General features: G+C 48.4%; 1 protein-coding gene across 4 annotated transcripts in view; it reads left to right on the plus strand.

Annotated features, from left to right (window-relative positions):
• Positions 1 to 2,930, plus strand: part of BMP7 (bone morphogenetic protein 7) — an 84,684-nt gene extending 81,754 nt beyond the window's left edge. For all 4 annotated transcript variants that reach the window (XM_081559350.1, XM_081559348.1, XM_081559349.1 and 1 more), the window contains one exon: positions 876 to 2,930. In XM_081559350.1, coding sequence (XP_081415476.1) covers positions 876 to 1,025 — 150 coding nt within the window. In that variant the 3' untranslated portion in view covers positions 1,026 to 2,930. The remainder of the gene's footprint in view (positions 1 to 875) is intronic.
• The last annotated feature ends 11,003 nt before the right edge of the window (positions 2,931 to 13,933 follow it).

Raw genomic sequence — 13,933 nt, forward strand, 5'->3', positions numbered from 1 at the left:
TTGGACAGGACAGGCCTGGTCCAGAGGCCAGCAATCTTTTTCTGAAAACAGCCAGATAGTAAATATTTTTAACTTTAAGAGTCATAAGTTTCTGTTGCAGCTATTCACCTCTGCTGTTATAAGGCAGAAGCAGCCACAAATGCTGTGTGATGAATGGGTGTGGCTGTGTGCCAACAAAACTTTATTCATAAAAACATGTGGCAGAGCAGGGTTTGACCTGCAGGCTGACCCTAGTCTGGCCCAGGGGTTCTCAACTTGGGGCAGTTTTGCCTCCCAGGGGATATTTGACAATGTCTGGCTTTCTCGGTGGCTCAGCAGTAAAGAATCCACCTGTAATGCAGGAGATATGGGTTCAATCCTTGGGTCAGGAAGATCCCCTGGAGGAGGGCACGACAACCCACTCCAGTATTCTTGCCTGGAGAATCCCATGGACAGAGGAGCCTGGTGGGCTACAGTCCAAGGGTTGCAAAGAGTCAGAGGCGACTGAAGCGACTTGGCATGCATGTACAGAGACATGTTTAGTTGTCACAGTTGAGGGGTCGGGGTGGAGTGCCTTTGACTTCTAGAAGTGGAGCCCAGGGATGCTGTCGACCATCCTGGAATGTCAAAGAGGACAGCCTCGTGAGGGAGAATGACCCGGCCCCTAGTCTCTTCCTGCCGTGTGACCCTGTCTGGTCTGGTTCTCTCATCTGTAAGTCCAGGATAACCCCGGAACTGAGTTAGTTAGCCATCAAGTGCTTAGAACTGGGAGTGCCCAGTGAGTGTCACCAGTGGGGATTCTGTCCAAGCAGTCCTGTTCCTTACAGAAGTATGGAGGCCAGGGAGGAGTGGCTCTCCAAGTCTCACCACCACCTCTGTTTTGGGGTGTGTTCCAGGTGCACTTCATCAACCCGGAGACGGTGCCCAAGCCTTGCTGTGCTCCGACTCAGCTCAATGCCATCTCCGTGCTCTACTTCGATGACAGCTCCAACGTCATCCTGAAGAAATACAGAAACATGGTTGTCCGGGCTTGTGGCTGCCACTAGCTCTTCCTGGAAGTCACATACTTCCGGGTCATGTTTTTCTGGATCCTGGGTCTCTCACCGTCCAGCACCTCCCACCGCCTCGGCGAGGAGCCAGCAGACCACCCGCATTTTGTGAGGCCTTCCCATTCCCTCTCCCCAACTATAATGCTGTAGGAGTGTTAAGGAATTTGAGAGGCAGATGGCTTTTGATCCGTTTTTCATCAGTATCCTACGGACAAGATCCTACAAGCTGCTGCAGGCAAAACCTAACAGGAAAAAAAAAAAAAATATATATATATATATATATATCAAGAAAAATTGCCGGGCCCCGATCGCTGGCTATGAAGTCTCAGCCATGCACCGACTCGTTCCCAAGGGTAATTATGACACCCTTCACCCCAGCCACCAGCAGCGGGAGGAAGGGGGTGTGGCCAGGGGTGGGCATGCTCTTGTTTGTGCAAGAGGAAGACCAACGCAGAAGTCCCTGTAATAAATGTCACAATAAAACGAATGAATGAAAATGGTTAGGATGGTACAGATATATTTTCCTAAACAATTTATCCCCATTTCTTGGTTTACTCTGATTTCATAAACAGAAGCTGTGGCTGGCAGAGGGAGTGGAGGCCCCCTTTCTGTGCCATTCCAGTTTCTTTCTGAGGCTTGCCCAGGCCCACTGTTTATATAGACTCACCCCAAAGCCAAGATTTGGCCAGTGAAGGAGAGGAAAAATTTCTCCTTGGAGTTGGGAGCGTGTTGACCTTGAAGGATAAATAGGTTCCATCGTTCAGCCGGGTGCCTGGTGGCAGAAATTAAGATAAGTGTGTGAAGCACTGGCAGACACTTGGAGTCAGTTTTCCGAGTCTCCCCCAGATAGGAAGTCAGTGAGAGGTGGCAGTTGGAGGAGAAAAGGAGTCAGGACAAAACTTGCAGCTCAATCCTGAGTTAGGGCCACCATAGCCCTATTTTAAGAAGCACACTAGCTCTTAACAGGGGTAAGTGGGCAGTAGGGTTGTCCATCCCCCAAGCAGACTCCTCTATTGGCCATTGATAGCAGCATCCTAGAGTCTGGGCTGTGACAAGGGCCTCTGTAGTCACCAGTTTTCTTTTGCAGACCCCTACGGGAGGACCCTGCAAAAGAATGAGCCCCTGGAAGCAAGGAAAGATGAAACAGTGGGAGCTTTGCTGGGGGCAGGATGTGCAGATATGCCTCTCAAATGGAAGGCTAAGGAAGCTGTTTTGAGAGTGTCCTGACTGGAAGGTACCGTTTCTGACGTGGCCCTTGGCACACGCCTCCCTCACCTTAGCCAGAAGGTCCCCAGCCTCCAGCTGTACCATGGGCCCTGGAGACCACCAGGCTGTCTGTGAACAAAGAACAGGGTTATCCAGCCTGCAGCCCCTAGGATCTGGTCTAGTGAAGAACTGTCTCTCCATGTTGATTAAATTGGTTCCTGGAAACACAAGGCCCTGGCTTAATTTTCTTTTATTTTTTCTTCTTCAGTAGCTTGGGCTGCAGCCTTCACTCTGCCTGCTCAATGGGGAAGAGTCACTGTTTTTGTTACATTTTGTTTTGTCTGTTGACAGATCTGGGGATTTTGCCGTGATTCCCTCTTGCTGCAAGCTTTCCCACCACGTACACCCCTAGCATCATTTGTACACTGAAACCTGTAAATAGCTGTTACGAAACGAAGAAATTATTTATGTCCATCTGAAGCTCATTTTAGACCCTCTCCAATCCCTTGTTCAGGACAACAAGCTTGCTTTCCTCCAACCTGTTTATTTTCTTATTTAAGACTATTTATTAAATGGTCAGACCGATGTACCTTCAGCCGTTGCATAGAGCAGTCCTCAGAGAAAATGCTGTATATAGACAAAATAAAAAGGGTTTTGACTTTGCAATAAAAGGAGACATTTGGTTCTGGTTTTGGGCCTGTGTATGTCTGTGTTGTTTTTTCTCTCAACGCCTGGATATTGGAGTTCTCTTGGTCTGCCGAGAACTCTTTGCCTTGGCCTCCACCATTAACACGCTGTTTATCATCCAGGCCTGGGGGAGAAAGGGACGCTCATCAGTATTTGGTACAGCTGTGTGGGGCTCCGGGCAGGAGAGATGGAACCAAACAACAAATGTGAATTTGGTAGGCTTGACTACAAAGATCTTTGATTGAATTACAGTGCAGCTGTCAGCAGCTGTTTCAAAGAGGCAGGGGGTAAATTAGCTGTGTTTACTGCTAACATAGTTGAAAGATTTAGTCATCCCAATAAAACAGAGGCACAAGAAAGAAAAAGAAATAGTAATGGGGGTAGGGGGCGTGTACACCCAAAACTTTAAAGCGGCGCGGGCCCCAGAGCCCGGCATTGTCCAGTGCAAATTATTTCAGCGGTTTGGGGGCTGCTGTTGGCTCCCGGCTTAAGCCATGGATGGCCCCCAACGGGCCTGGTGAAGGCAGCCAGGGGCCCGCTGTGCACGCAGCAGCCCGCAGCCATGCAGTGTGGAGCAGCCGCTCGGGTCCCTTTCCACTTTGAAGTGCACACTGAGGTCACCTGATGGATGTTAGAAGCTGGGCCCATTCCCTGGCCAAGCTGCCTGCTCTTTCCCTGTTGCCTCAAACGAAGCAGCCGCTTCTAACAAGTTCCAGCCCCCGGTTTCCAAACCTTCTTGTCATTGTCCCGATGCGTGATCCAGCTTTTGTTCTGTTTCCAGGCTGGAGACCAGAGCCGCACACCAGAGGGCCAGATGCGGCCTGCAGACGTGTCTTATTCCTCCTGCGTGCATGGTGTTTATACATTTTTTAAAAGTGAATTCATTGCCAACACGTTTTTAAAAATCAGAAAGCTGGGGTGAAAAAAAAATCTCAAATTCTGACTTCTCCTGAGCAGTTGGCAGATCTGGCCTCTCCCAGGCCCTGTTCCTGCGTGGCGGCTCCCGGCTGGAGCCCAAGCGCAGTTGTGGCCGCAGTCTCCACTGCTCCCTGTTGTCTAGCTCAGGAAGGCGCAAACGTCAGCTGCTGTTTTTAAAAGTGTAGGTTATCTATTGATGTGTGCCCATGTATCTATTAAGAGTAGGAAAGTAAAAGCTGGACTGAGGGCTTCCCTGATGGTCCAGTGGTTAAGAATCCGCCTGCCAATGCCAGGGACATGGATTTGATCCCTGGTCCAGGAAGATTCCATATGCCGTGGGGCAACTAAGCCCGTGCCCCACAACTACTGAGCCCGTGCTCTAGAGCCCAGGCACTGCAACTACTGAGACTTCGGGCCACAACTACTGAAGCCCATGCACCCTGGAGCCCCTGCTTTGCAAGAGAAGCCACTGCAATGAGAAGCCCTCACATTGCAACTGGAGAGTAGCCCTCACTCGCCGCAGCTAGAGAAAGCCCGTGCAGCAACAAAGACTCAGTGCAGCCAAAATTAAATAAATAAGTAATTTTTTAAAAAGCTGGACTGAGTGAGCCACACTTCAGGGGGAAGAGGACAACTTTGCTCCTCTCTGGCTCACTTCCCCATAGACTGCCAGTTGGATCCCTGCAGGCAGGTGTGTCTGGCTGAACTGCCGCAGGTGACATCATCTTTGGCCTGCTCCTTACTCCTTCCTGGTTCCCACCTCTCTTGCTCATTGTCATCTTGAAGCCTCGTCTCCTCGTCCCACTCACTGAGCCCCTGTGTCAGGGACCATGGCTACCACCACTTGGCATGATGTTATCGTGGCCATTCTAAGAGGGTGCAAAGAGGTGAAGGCGTTTACTCAATGTCACCAGCTAATAATTGCTGGACCTGGGACCCAATGCCTAGGCTCAACCCTATGTTTGTCTTAGAGCCTCCTAGGTCTGTTCGTGAAATGTGGGGATACCTGGCCTCCAGCCCTGGCTCTCCAAATGACCTTCCCCAGTTTCCTACGTCTGTCCTGAATGTACGCTGAGTTCCTGGACCACAGGCTCAGGTTTTGGGTCTCCTTCCTGCTTCTAAGTGTCTTGAGGGCCTTCATCTGTGAACGTGATGTTGAACCTTTAGCTTCCCCTTGGCTGGGCCCAATAGCCCCACCTGCTATACAATGTAGCTTGACTGACCTGATTTCTTTTTTTTTTTTAATAAATTTATTTATTTTAGTTGGGGGCTAATTACTTTACAATATTGTAATAGTTTTTGCCATACATTGACATGAATCAGCCATGGGTTTACATGTGTTCCCCTTCCTGGACCCCCCACCCACCTCCCTCCCCATCCCATCCCTCTGGGTCATCCCATTGCCCCGGCCCTGAGCCCTTGTCTCATGCATCGAACATGGAATGGTGTTCTGTTTCACATATGATAATATACATGTTTCAATGCTATTCTCCCAGAACGTCCCACCCTCACCTTCTTCCTCAGAGTCCATAAAATTGTTCTATGCATCTGTGTCTCTTATTCTGTCTCGCATATAGGGTTATTGTTGCCATCTTTCAAATTCCATATATATGCATTAGTATACTGTATTGTTGTTTTTCTTTCTGGCTTACTTCACTCTGTATAATGGGCTCCAGTTTCATCCATCTCAATAGAACTGATTCAAATGTATTCTTTTTAATGGCTGAGTAATATTCCATTGTGTATATGTACCACAGCTTCCTTATCCATTCGTCTGCTGATGGACATCTAGGTTGCTTCCACGTCCTGGCTATTGTAAACAGTGCTGCGATGAACATTGGGTTACATGCGTCTCTTTCAATTCTGGTTTCCTCGGTGTATATGCCCAGCAGTGGGATTGCTGGGTCATATGGCAGTTCTATTCCCAGTTTTTTAAGGAATCTCCACACTGTTCTCCATAGTGGCTGTACTAGTTTGCATTCCCACCAACAGTGTAAGAGGGTTCCCTTTTCTCCACACCCTCTCCAGCATTTATTGCTTGTAGACTTTTGGATAGCAGCCAATCTGACTGGTGTGAAATGATACCTCATTGTGGTTTTGATTTGCATTTCTCTAATAATGAGTGATGTTGAGCATCTTTTCATGTGTTTGTTAGCCATCTGTATGTCTTCTTTGGAGAAATGTCTGTTTAGTTCTTTGGCCCATTTTTTTGATTGGGTCGTTTATTTTTTTGGAATTCAGCTGCAGAAGTTGCTTGTATATTTTTGAGATTAATTGTTTGTCTGTTGCTTCGTTTGCTATTATTTTCTCCCATTCTGAAGGCTGTCTTTTCACCTTGCTTATAGTTTCCTTTGTTGTGCAAAAGCTTTTAATTTTAATTAGGTCCCATTTGTTTATTTTTGCTTTTATTTCCAATATTCTGGGAGGTGGGTCATGGAGGATCCTGCTGTGATTTATGTCGGAGAGTGTTTTGCCTATGTTTTCTTCTAGGAGTTTTATAGTTTCTGGTCTTACATTTAGATCTTCAATCCATTTTGAGTTTATTTTTGTGTATGGTGTTAGGAAGTGTTCTAGTTTCATTCTTTTACAAGTGGTTGACCAGTTTTCCCAGCACCACTTGTTAAAGAGATTGTCTTTTGTCCATTGTATATTCTTGCCTCCTTTGTCGAAGATAAGGTGTCCATATGTGCGTGGGTTTATCTCTGGGCTTTCTATTTTGTTCCATTGATCTATATTTCTATCTTTGTGCCAGTACCATACTGTCTTGATGACTGTGGCTTTGTAGTAGAGCCTGAAGTCAGGCAGGTTGATTCCTCCAGTTCCATTCTTCTTCCTCAAGATTGCTTTGGCTATTCGAGGTTTCTTATATTTCCATACAAATTGTGAGATGATTTGTTCTAGTTCTGTGAAAAATACCATTGGTAGCTTGATAGGGATTGCATTGAATCTATAGATTGCTTTGGGTAGTATACTCATTTTCACTATATTAATTCTTCCAGTCCATGAACACGGTATATTTCTCCATCTGTTTGTGTCCTCTTTGATTTCTTTCATCAGTGTTTTATAGTTTTCTATATATAAGTCTTTTGTTTCTTTAGGTAGATATATTCCTAAGTATTTTATTCTTTTTGTTGCAATGGTGAATGGTATTGTTTCCTTAATTTCTCTTTCTGTTTTCTCATTATTGGAGTATAGGAATGCAAGGGATTTCTGTGTGTTAATTTTATATCCTGCAACTTTACTATATTCATTGATTAACTCTAGTAATTTTCTAGTAGAGTCTTTATGGTTTTCTATGTAGAGGATCATGTCATCTGCAAACAGTGAGAGTTTTACTTCTTCTTTTCCTATCTGTATTCCTTTTATTTCTTTTTCAGCTTTGATTGCTGTGGCCAAAACTTCCAAAACTATGTTGAATAGTAGTGGTGAAAGTGGGCATCCTTGCCTTGTTCCTGACTTTAGGGGAAATGCTTTCAATTTTTCACCATTGAGGATAATGTTTGCTGTGGGTTTGTCATATATAGCTTTTATTATGTTGAGATATGTTCCTTCTATTCCTGCTTTCTGGAGGGTTTTTATCATAAATGGATGCTGAATTTTGTCAAAGGCTTTTTCTGCGTCTATTGAGATAACCATATGGTTTTTTTCTTTCAATTTGTTAATGTGGTGTATTACATTGATTGATTTGCGGATGTTAAAAAAACCTTGCATTCCTGGGATAAAGCCCACTTGGGACTGACCTGATTTCTACTTCATTACCTGGTGATGATAATGCGTGGACCTGCTGGGAGGCTGGGAGGGTTAGCAGTGGTCGTGGGGCCACCTGCTCAGAAAATTCTCACATGTACATATTGAGTCCTTCCCTCTGTTCATGTCTTTTGGAGAAGTTGAGTGTATCAGTTTCCCAAAGCTGCCATCACAAAGGATGATAGAAATGTGTCCTCACAGTTCTGAAATGTGTCCTCACCGTTCAGAAAGGTTGTAAGTGTCAGCCAGGTGTCAGCAGGGCCGCGGTCCCTACAGATGCTTCAGGGAAGGCACTTGCTGTGTTTCTTCCAGCTTTGGTGGCTACTGACATCCTTGGCTTGTGGCTGCACCTCTCCAGTCTCTGCCACTGTCTTCAAATGGCTTCTCCATGTTTCCATGTCCTTCCTGCCTCTCTGTGTCTCTTAGAAAGACACTTGCCACTGGGTTTAGGATTCACCAACATAATCCAGGATGATCTCGCCTTGAGATCCTTAGTTACGTCTGCAAAGACCTTTCTTCCAAGTCAGGTCACATTCCAACATCCTAAGGATTAGGATGTGGATGTGTCTTTTGAGGGGACCACCATTCCAGCCCTCATCATGAAGCTTCCTGTCCCTTTCCTGAGACCTTGACCCGCTTTGCTGCTGCAGAATTTGGGCATCCTGGCCAGCCTCCGTGGTCCTCACTGTGCCCCCAGCTGCCATGAGTGCTGCTGTGCAAGCCCTGCAGCTCCTTTCTTGCCCCATGACTGGAAGGGGGTTGTTGGAGCCCAGCCCAACTTCCCCCCTCCATTCCAAGCCTTCACCCAGGCATGCTGGACCCAGATGCAGCACAGGGGCCAGGCTGGTCAGCTGTGGAGGGGAGGGCAGACTGTAAACAAAAATGACCAAACCCACAGTTCCCTTTGCAGGCACAAAGGTGTCTCTGAGGGCAGCACAGGCATCCTTTTTGGCCAGAAGCCTTCATTCGCTCATTCGCTCACTCACTAGTTCCTTGTGTTTCCTCTGTGTACTGGGCTGCAGACACCAGAGTTATAGGAGCAAAGCACAGCCTCTGCTTAGGGAAGCATGTGTCCTCCCGGGGCACAGGAAACCAATAGTGTCTGGCACCGCAGCATGGCCACCTGGGCTTCTTCCTCCAAACAAAATAACACAGGGTTTCTATTATGACTGTGTTGGTATCAAGATGAATATAAACCAGGCTGCATCATATTTTTATCTTCTCCTTAAAAAAAAAATTAAAATATTTTTGTAGGCTCCTAAGAGTACCGTGGGGACCAAGCATAGTGTCTGCTGTGCCTCCCATTTAGTGGTGAGTAATAATAAGCAGGGGCTTCCTGGTGGCTCAATGGTAAGGAGTCCGCCTGCAGTGCAGAAGATGCATATTCAATCCCTGTGTCGGGAAGATCCCCTGGAGAAGAAAATGGCAAAGCACTCCAGTATTCTTGCCTGGGAAATCCTATGGACAGAGGAGCCTGGCGGGCTACAGTCCATGGGGTCACAAAGAGTCAGACAGGATTCAGCGACTAAAAACAGTGATGAGCAAGGGAAGGGAGGGTGGTGTCGGTGGCCAGGCTCTCAGAAAGAGTGGTCGGGGAAAGCCGATGAGGTCACCATGGGGAAGAGCATTTTTGCCTGAAGAATTAGCATGTGCAAAGATCCTGAGGAAGGACTTGCTTGCCAGGCTGGAGGAACAGCAAGGAAGCCAGAGCAGAGTGAGTCAGGCAGCAATGAAGGCAGCAAGGTAAACGCTTTGAAAGCTGCAAAAGGGCCTTGCAACAGGGTCATAGAACGTGCCGAGCAAGAGAGGACATGATAGGAAGACCAGGGCGGGGGCTTAGGTAAAGCAGTATGGGAGGGCTTCCAGGAGAAAGTGGCATTTTAATCTTTCCTGCCCCAGGTGAGCCTCTTCCTGCTCCTCATATGCAGAGGCTGGAGCTGGAGTGAACACTCAGACCTCTCTATCTTACTTTTGAGATGGAAGTGGCACCTGGTCAAGGTGATACACAGAGGCAGCTGAGAACAGGCTCACTCACCACCCCTGGGAGAAGACCTTGGCTGCCTTCTTACAAATGTTGATTTGAGAAGGGGTAAATTCTCACTACACAGAGGGAGTGTGTGCTGGGCAGAGGGGCCTGGGGTCAGTGCCAGCTCAAAGTCCAGCTCTCTTATTTTATCAGCTGAGAGGTCTTCCCCCTCATGCAACCTCCACTACCCTCTCCCAGGACCCAGGCCTTCTCGGAGCCCCAGGTTGGAGGCCATCCATCTTTTCCAGGGATGTTCACAGTGACTTCTTCCAGACACGGTGTCCTCTGCCTGTGGATCGGGTCCTCCTGGCTCACATCCCTCCAGGATTCTGGCACCGGCCTCTCTTGGTCTTAGATTTGAGGAAATAAAAATAGAAGGGGAAAAACACAGAGCTCTCCAAAGTCTTTGGAGTCATGACAGCTGTTTGGACAGAGGCGAAGTTCACCTGGGCCAGGCAGGCAGTGCCTTCTTCCCTGGCGCTGGGCCCTTCTGACCCGCCCCCTCTTGGCCACGGCTCTCTGGTGGCAGAGGAGGTGGCCAAGTGGAGCTGGGTCTCAAGCCCGCCACTCCATGGAATGCAGGCCCGGGGCTGGCCCTACCTCAGGGCTGTGAGCCTGGCAATGTGACCATAGTCATCTCATAGCACCGGTGGCCAGTGCTATAAGACTGTATCAGCTACCCCCAGGGAGGGCATGTGGCCTGGGTGGCCACCCGGGGCTCTGAGTGCTTCCATGTTGCTCTGGGTCCCCAAGCTTCCATAGCTGGCCTCATGTCCAGGGGACAGAACGAGAACTTAGAAGTACTGCCCAGTGTCTGATTCACCCTCTGCCACTGTCATTGTTCAACGAAGACATTTGGGGCATCTATGCATCTCTTTTGGAGAAGGAAATGGCAACCCACTCCAGTACTCTTGCCTGGAAAATTCCATGGATGGGAGAGCCTGGTAGGCTACAGTCCATGGGGTGGCAAAGAGTCAGACAAGACTGAGCGACTTCACTTTCTTTCTATAGTCCCTTTTGGAAAAGGAAATGGCAACCCACTCCAGTGTTCTTGCCTAGAGAATCCCATGGACAGAGGGGCCTGGTGGGGCTGTGGTCTATGGGGTTGCAAAGGGTCGGACATGACTAAGCAACTAACACACACACACACGCGCGCGCGCGCGTGTGCATCTCTTTACAACTCTCTCCAGCCCTCCTCCTTCCCTCTTCCAGGGACCCTGTGGTTACGTCAGGGCTCACCCACACAACCTAGGAAATCTCCCCATCTCAACATCCTCAATCCTTTGCAAGGCGGGACATAATAAAAGATAAATATTTGGGTTTTAGTCTCTGGTTCCTGGCACACAGCTTTTAAGAGGCTTGGAATTTCCTGAGTGATGGGAAGAATAGGAAGTTTAGGTTTTTTATAACTGGCTCCTTTCAGCCCTACCTGAGTTTATGCAAATGGGTTAGCTAGCCTGAGCAGAGGAAAGGACCCTGTGATTGGGGGGTTGGAACTCTCAGCCCTGCCACTGACCTGGAGGAGGGACTGGAGAGCTTCCAGGTGAGTGAGTGCATGGAGGTGTTGGAAAGGTGGCAACTCAGGAGGCCTGAGGGCCGCATGCTCCTTCCCCGCCATCTCCTTGTCCCGAGCATCTCTTTCACGTGGCTGATCCTGAGCTGTATGCTTTATAATAAATGGGTAATAGTAAGTAAAGCACCTTGCTGAGTTCTGTAGCCCAGTGGTCCCAAACCTTTGTGGAAGACAGTTTTTCCACAGACTGAGGTGTGTGATGGTTTCAGGATGATTCAAGCACATTACATTTATTGTGCACTTTATTTCTAATCTAATGCTGCTGCTGATCTGACAGGAAGTACCAGTCTGTGGGCCAGAGCCTGGGGACCCCTGCAAAAGCTATTCCAGCAAATTATTGAACCCAAAGAGGGGGATGTGGAAACCCCTGATTTGTAGCCAGTTGGTCAGAAGTGCAGGTGACAACCTGGGGTTTCCGATTGGTGCCTGAATCTTTAAACTCTGGGGTCTGTACTCTCCTTAGGGTGATAGTGTTGGAATTGAATTGAATTGTTGATATCCAGAGATTTGGACAATAAAGAAGCCTGAGCGCTGAAGAATTGATGCTTTTGAATTGTGGTGCTGGAGAAGACTCAAGAGACAATTGGACAGCAAGAAGATCAAATCAGTCAGTTCTAAAGGAAATCAACCCTGAATATTCATTGTGAGGACTGATGCTGAAACTGAAGCTCCAATACTTTGGCTACCTGATGCGAAGTGCCAGCTCATTGGAAAAGACTGATGCTGGGAAAGATTGAGGGCAGGAGGAGAGGGAGACAACAGAGGATGAGATGGTTGGATGGCATCACTGGCTCAATGGACATGAGTTTGAGCAAACTCCAGGAGATAGTGAAGGACAGGAAAGCCTGGCATGCTGCAGTCCATGCAGTCACAAAGAGTCGGACATGACAATGACTGAACAAGAGATTTGGAGAACTGGTTGATGTGAGGAGAAACTACCCCAGCCCTCCATACATTTGGTGTCAGAAGCGTTGTGAGCGAAAGTAGTTGATACAAACCAACATTTGTCATACCTTCTATAAGGTAATATATTTACGGCTTCCAGGGCTTAGGGCCTGGCCCTCTTTGGTGTGTGGGGGGTATCATCAGCCTCTTGTAACCCCTGCTAACCACCCCTCCCCTCACACATTCCACTCCAGTCACACCACCCCACTTGCCAGTCTCCACATGCCAAGTGTGCATTCCTGCCTCAGGGCCTTTGCACTGGCTGTGCCCGCTCCCCAACCCCCTCCCCCCCACCACCCAGCCATGAAAGCTGTTCCTCCAGACAGCTGCAGGGGCTGTTGCCTAGGCTCCTTCAGGTCTTTGTCCCAGATCAACTAGCCTGCTAGCCTCTTCTGATGCCTGCGGGTGACTTGCAGTCTCTGCCCTGGCCCTCCCTGTCGTTTTTCCTGCTTACGTTCTCTCCGTAAAGCACATCACCACCTGACGAACTGAATGTTTCACTTATTCATGTGGCTGTTGTCCATCATGGTCTCTAGAGGACAACGGGCTTTGTCTTTTGGTTGCTGCGGTGTCCCTCATGCCCAACCCAGCAGAGATTGATACACAGCAGAGATTCCTTGACGTGGTTTGGTGAATAAATGTCTTTAGTGTTGTTTACAAGCCTGGAATCAGGAGACTTAGGTTCTGTTCCTGGTAGGTGAGGGCTTTAACCCTAGCCCCTGGGGCCTTGTCGTTCAGATCAAGATTAGATTGGGGGCTGTATGTCGGCTCCACCTGATCATCCTCTTTGGCATTTGGGTCACAATTTGGGATCATCTGTGAGGAGCATGTGTTAATGGAGCGTTGAAAGTGACCCTCTGATTTTCATCCCCAACCCTGCAGTTTCTTCCTCTCTTCCTGTTCTGGGAAAGGAAGGGACTGGGGGAGATTAAGAAGGATGACTCTGACCTCAGATCCGTCTTCTTCCAAACTCACGTCATTATTTAATGCCATGAGCTGACTAACAGACTAAATAATTTCCAAGAAAAACTTGTGCTTGTGTGTGGGGTGGGAGTGAGGGACGGTGGGGGTGAAGGTGGGGGTGAGATGTTGTCACAATTTGCTCAGAGGCCCATGTCCTTGTCCTTGACGCTTGCGTGTACACGGCCAACTTATTGAAGTTATAGAAATGCTGAATAAAAATGGTCTGGATAGCTAAAGCCAACAGAGAAACTACATGTCTGAGATCTGACCCTTCTAACTGAATCCAGATCTGATCGACTTCAGGATGTTTTAGCAGAAATCATCTTAGGCCTTTTGTCCAGCCCCAAGTTGGGGAGCAATGGCTTTGCCCCTCTGCCTGGCAACCCACTTGGCCTATGGGTAGGGGGTGGGGCCATCCAGGGGGAGATGGAGAGTTGTTCTAAGCAAATGTCTTTCCCGAGTATCTTTGGGGAGAATGACTTTCCAGCTCGGTGGAGCCTCTCCAGCCCTTCAAACAAGCACTGGTCTTTGTTCCATTCTTGTTCTGCGTGTTGATGAAGGCAAGGATGACAGATGACCCAGGCCTCCATCCCAGCCTGTCCTTCTGAGTGGTCCCTAAAATAATACCATTAGTGGGGCCAAGCGGAGGCTCCTTATCTTCAGAGGGGCCTGGTGATAACCCTGAGTGGGGCTTCTCGGATGCCCAGGGCCGAGACGGGGCAGCAGCCGTGATCTTGATGGGGTCTTTGCTTCCCGGGGGCCCAGTGACATTCCAGGGGTATAAATAGTCCGGCGGGCTGGAGGCCTGCGTATGCAGGCGTGACATCGGCAGAGTCTGTC

This window comes from Giraffa tippelskirchi, chromosome 13 (assembly GCF_054371585.1).
Source record: "Giraffa tippelskirchi isolate mGirTip1 chromosome 13, T2T-mGirTip1v1.2.pri, whole genome shotgun sequence".
NCBI classification, from domain to species: Eukaryota; Metazoa; Chordata; class Mammalia; order Artiodactyla; family Giraffidae; genus Giraffa; species Giraffa tippelskirchi.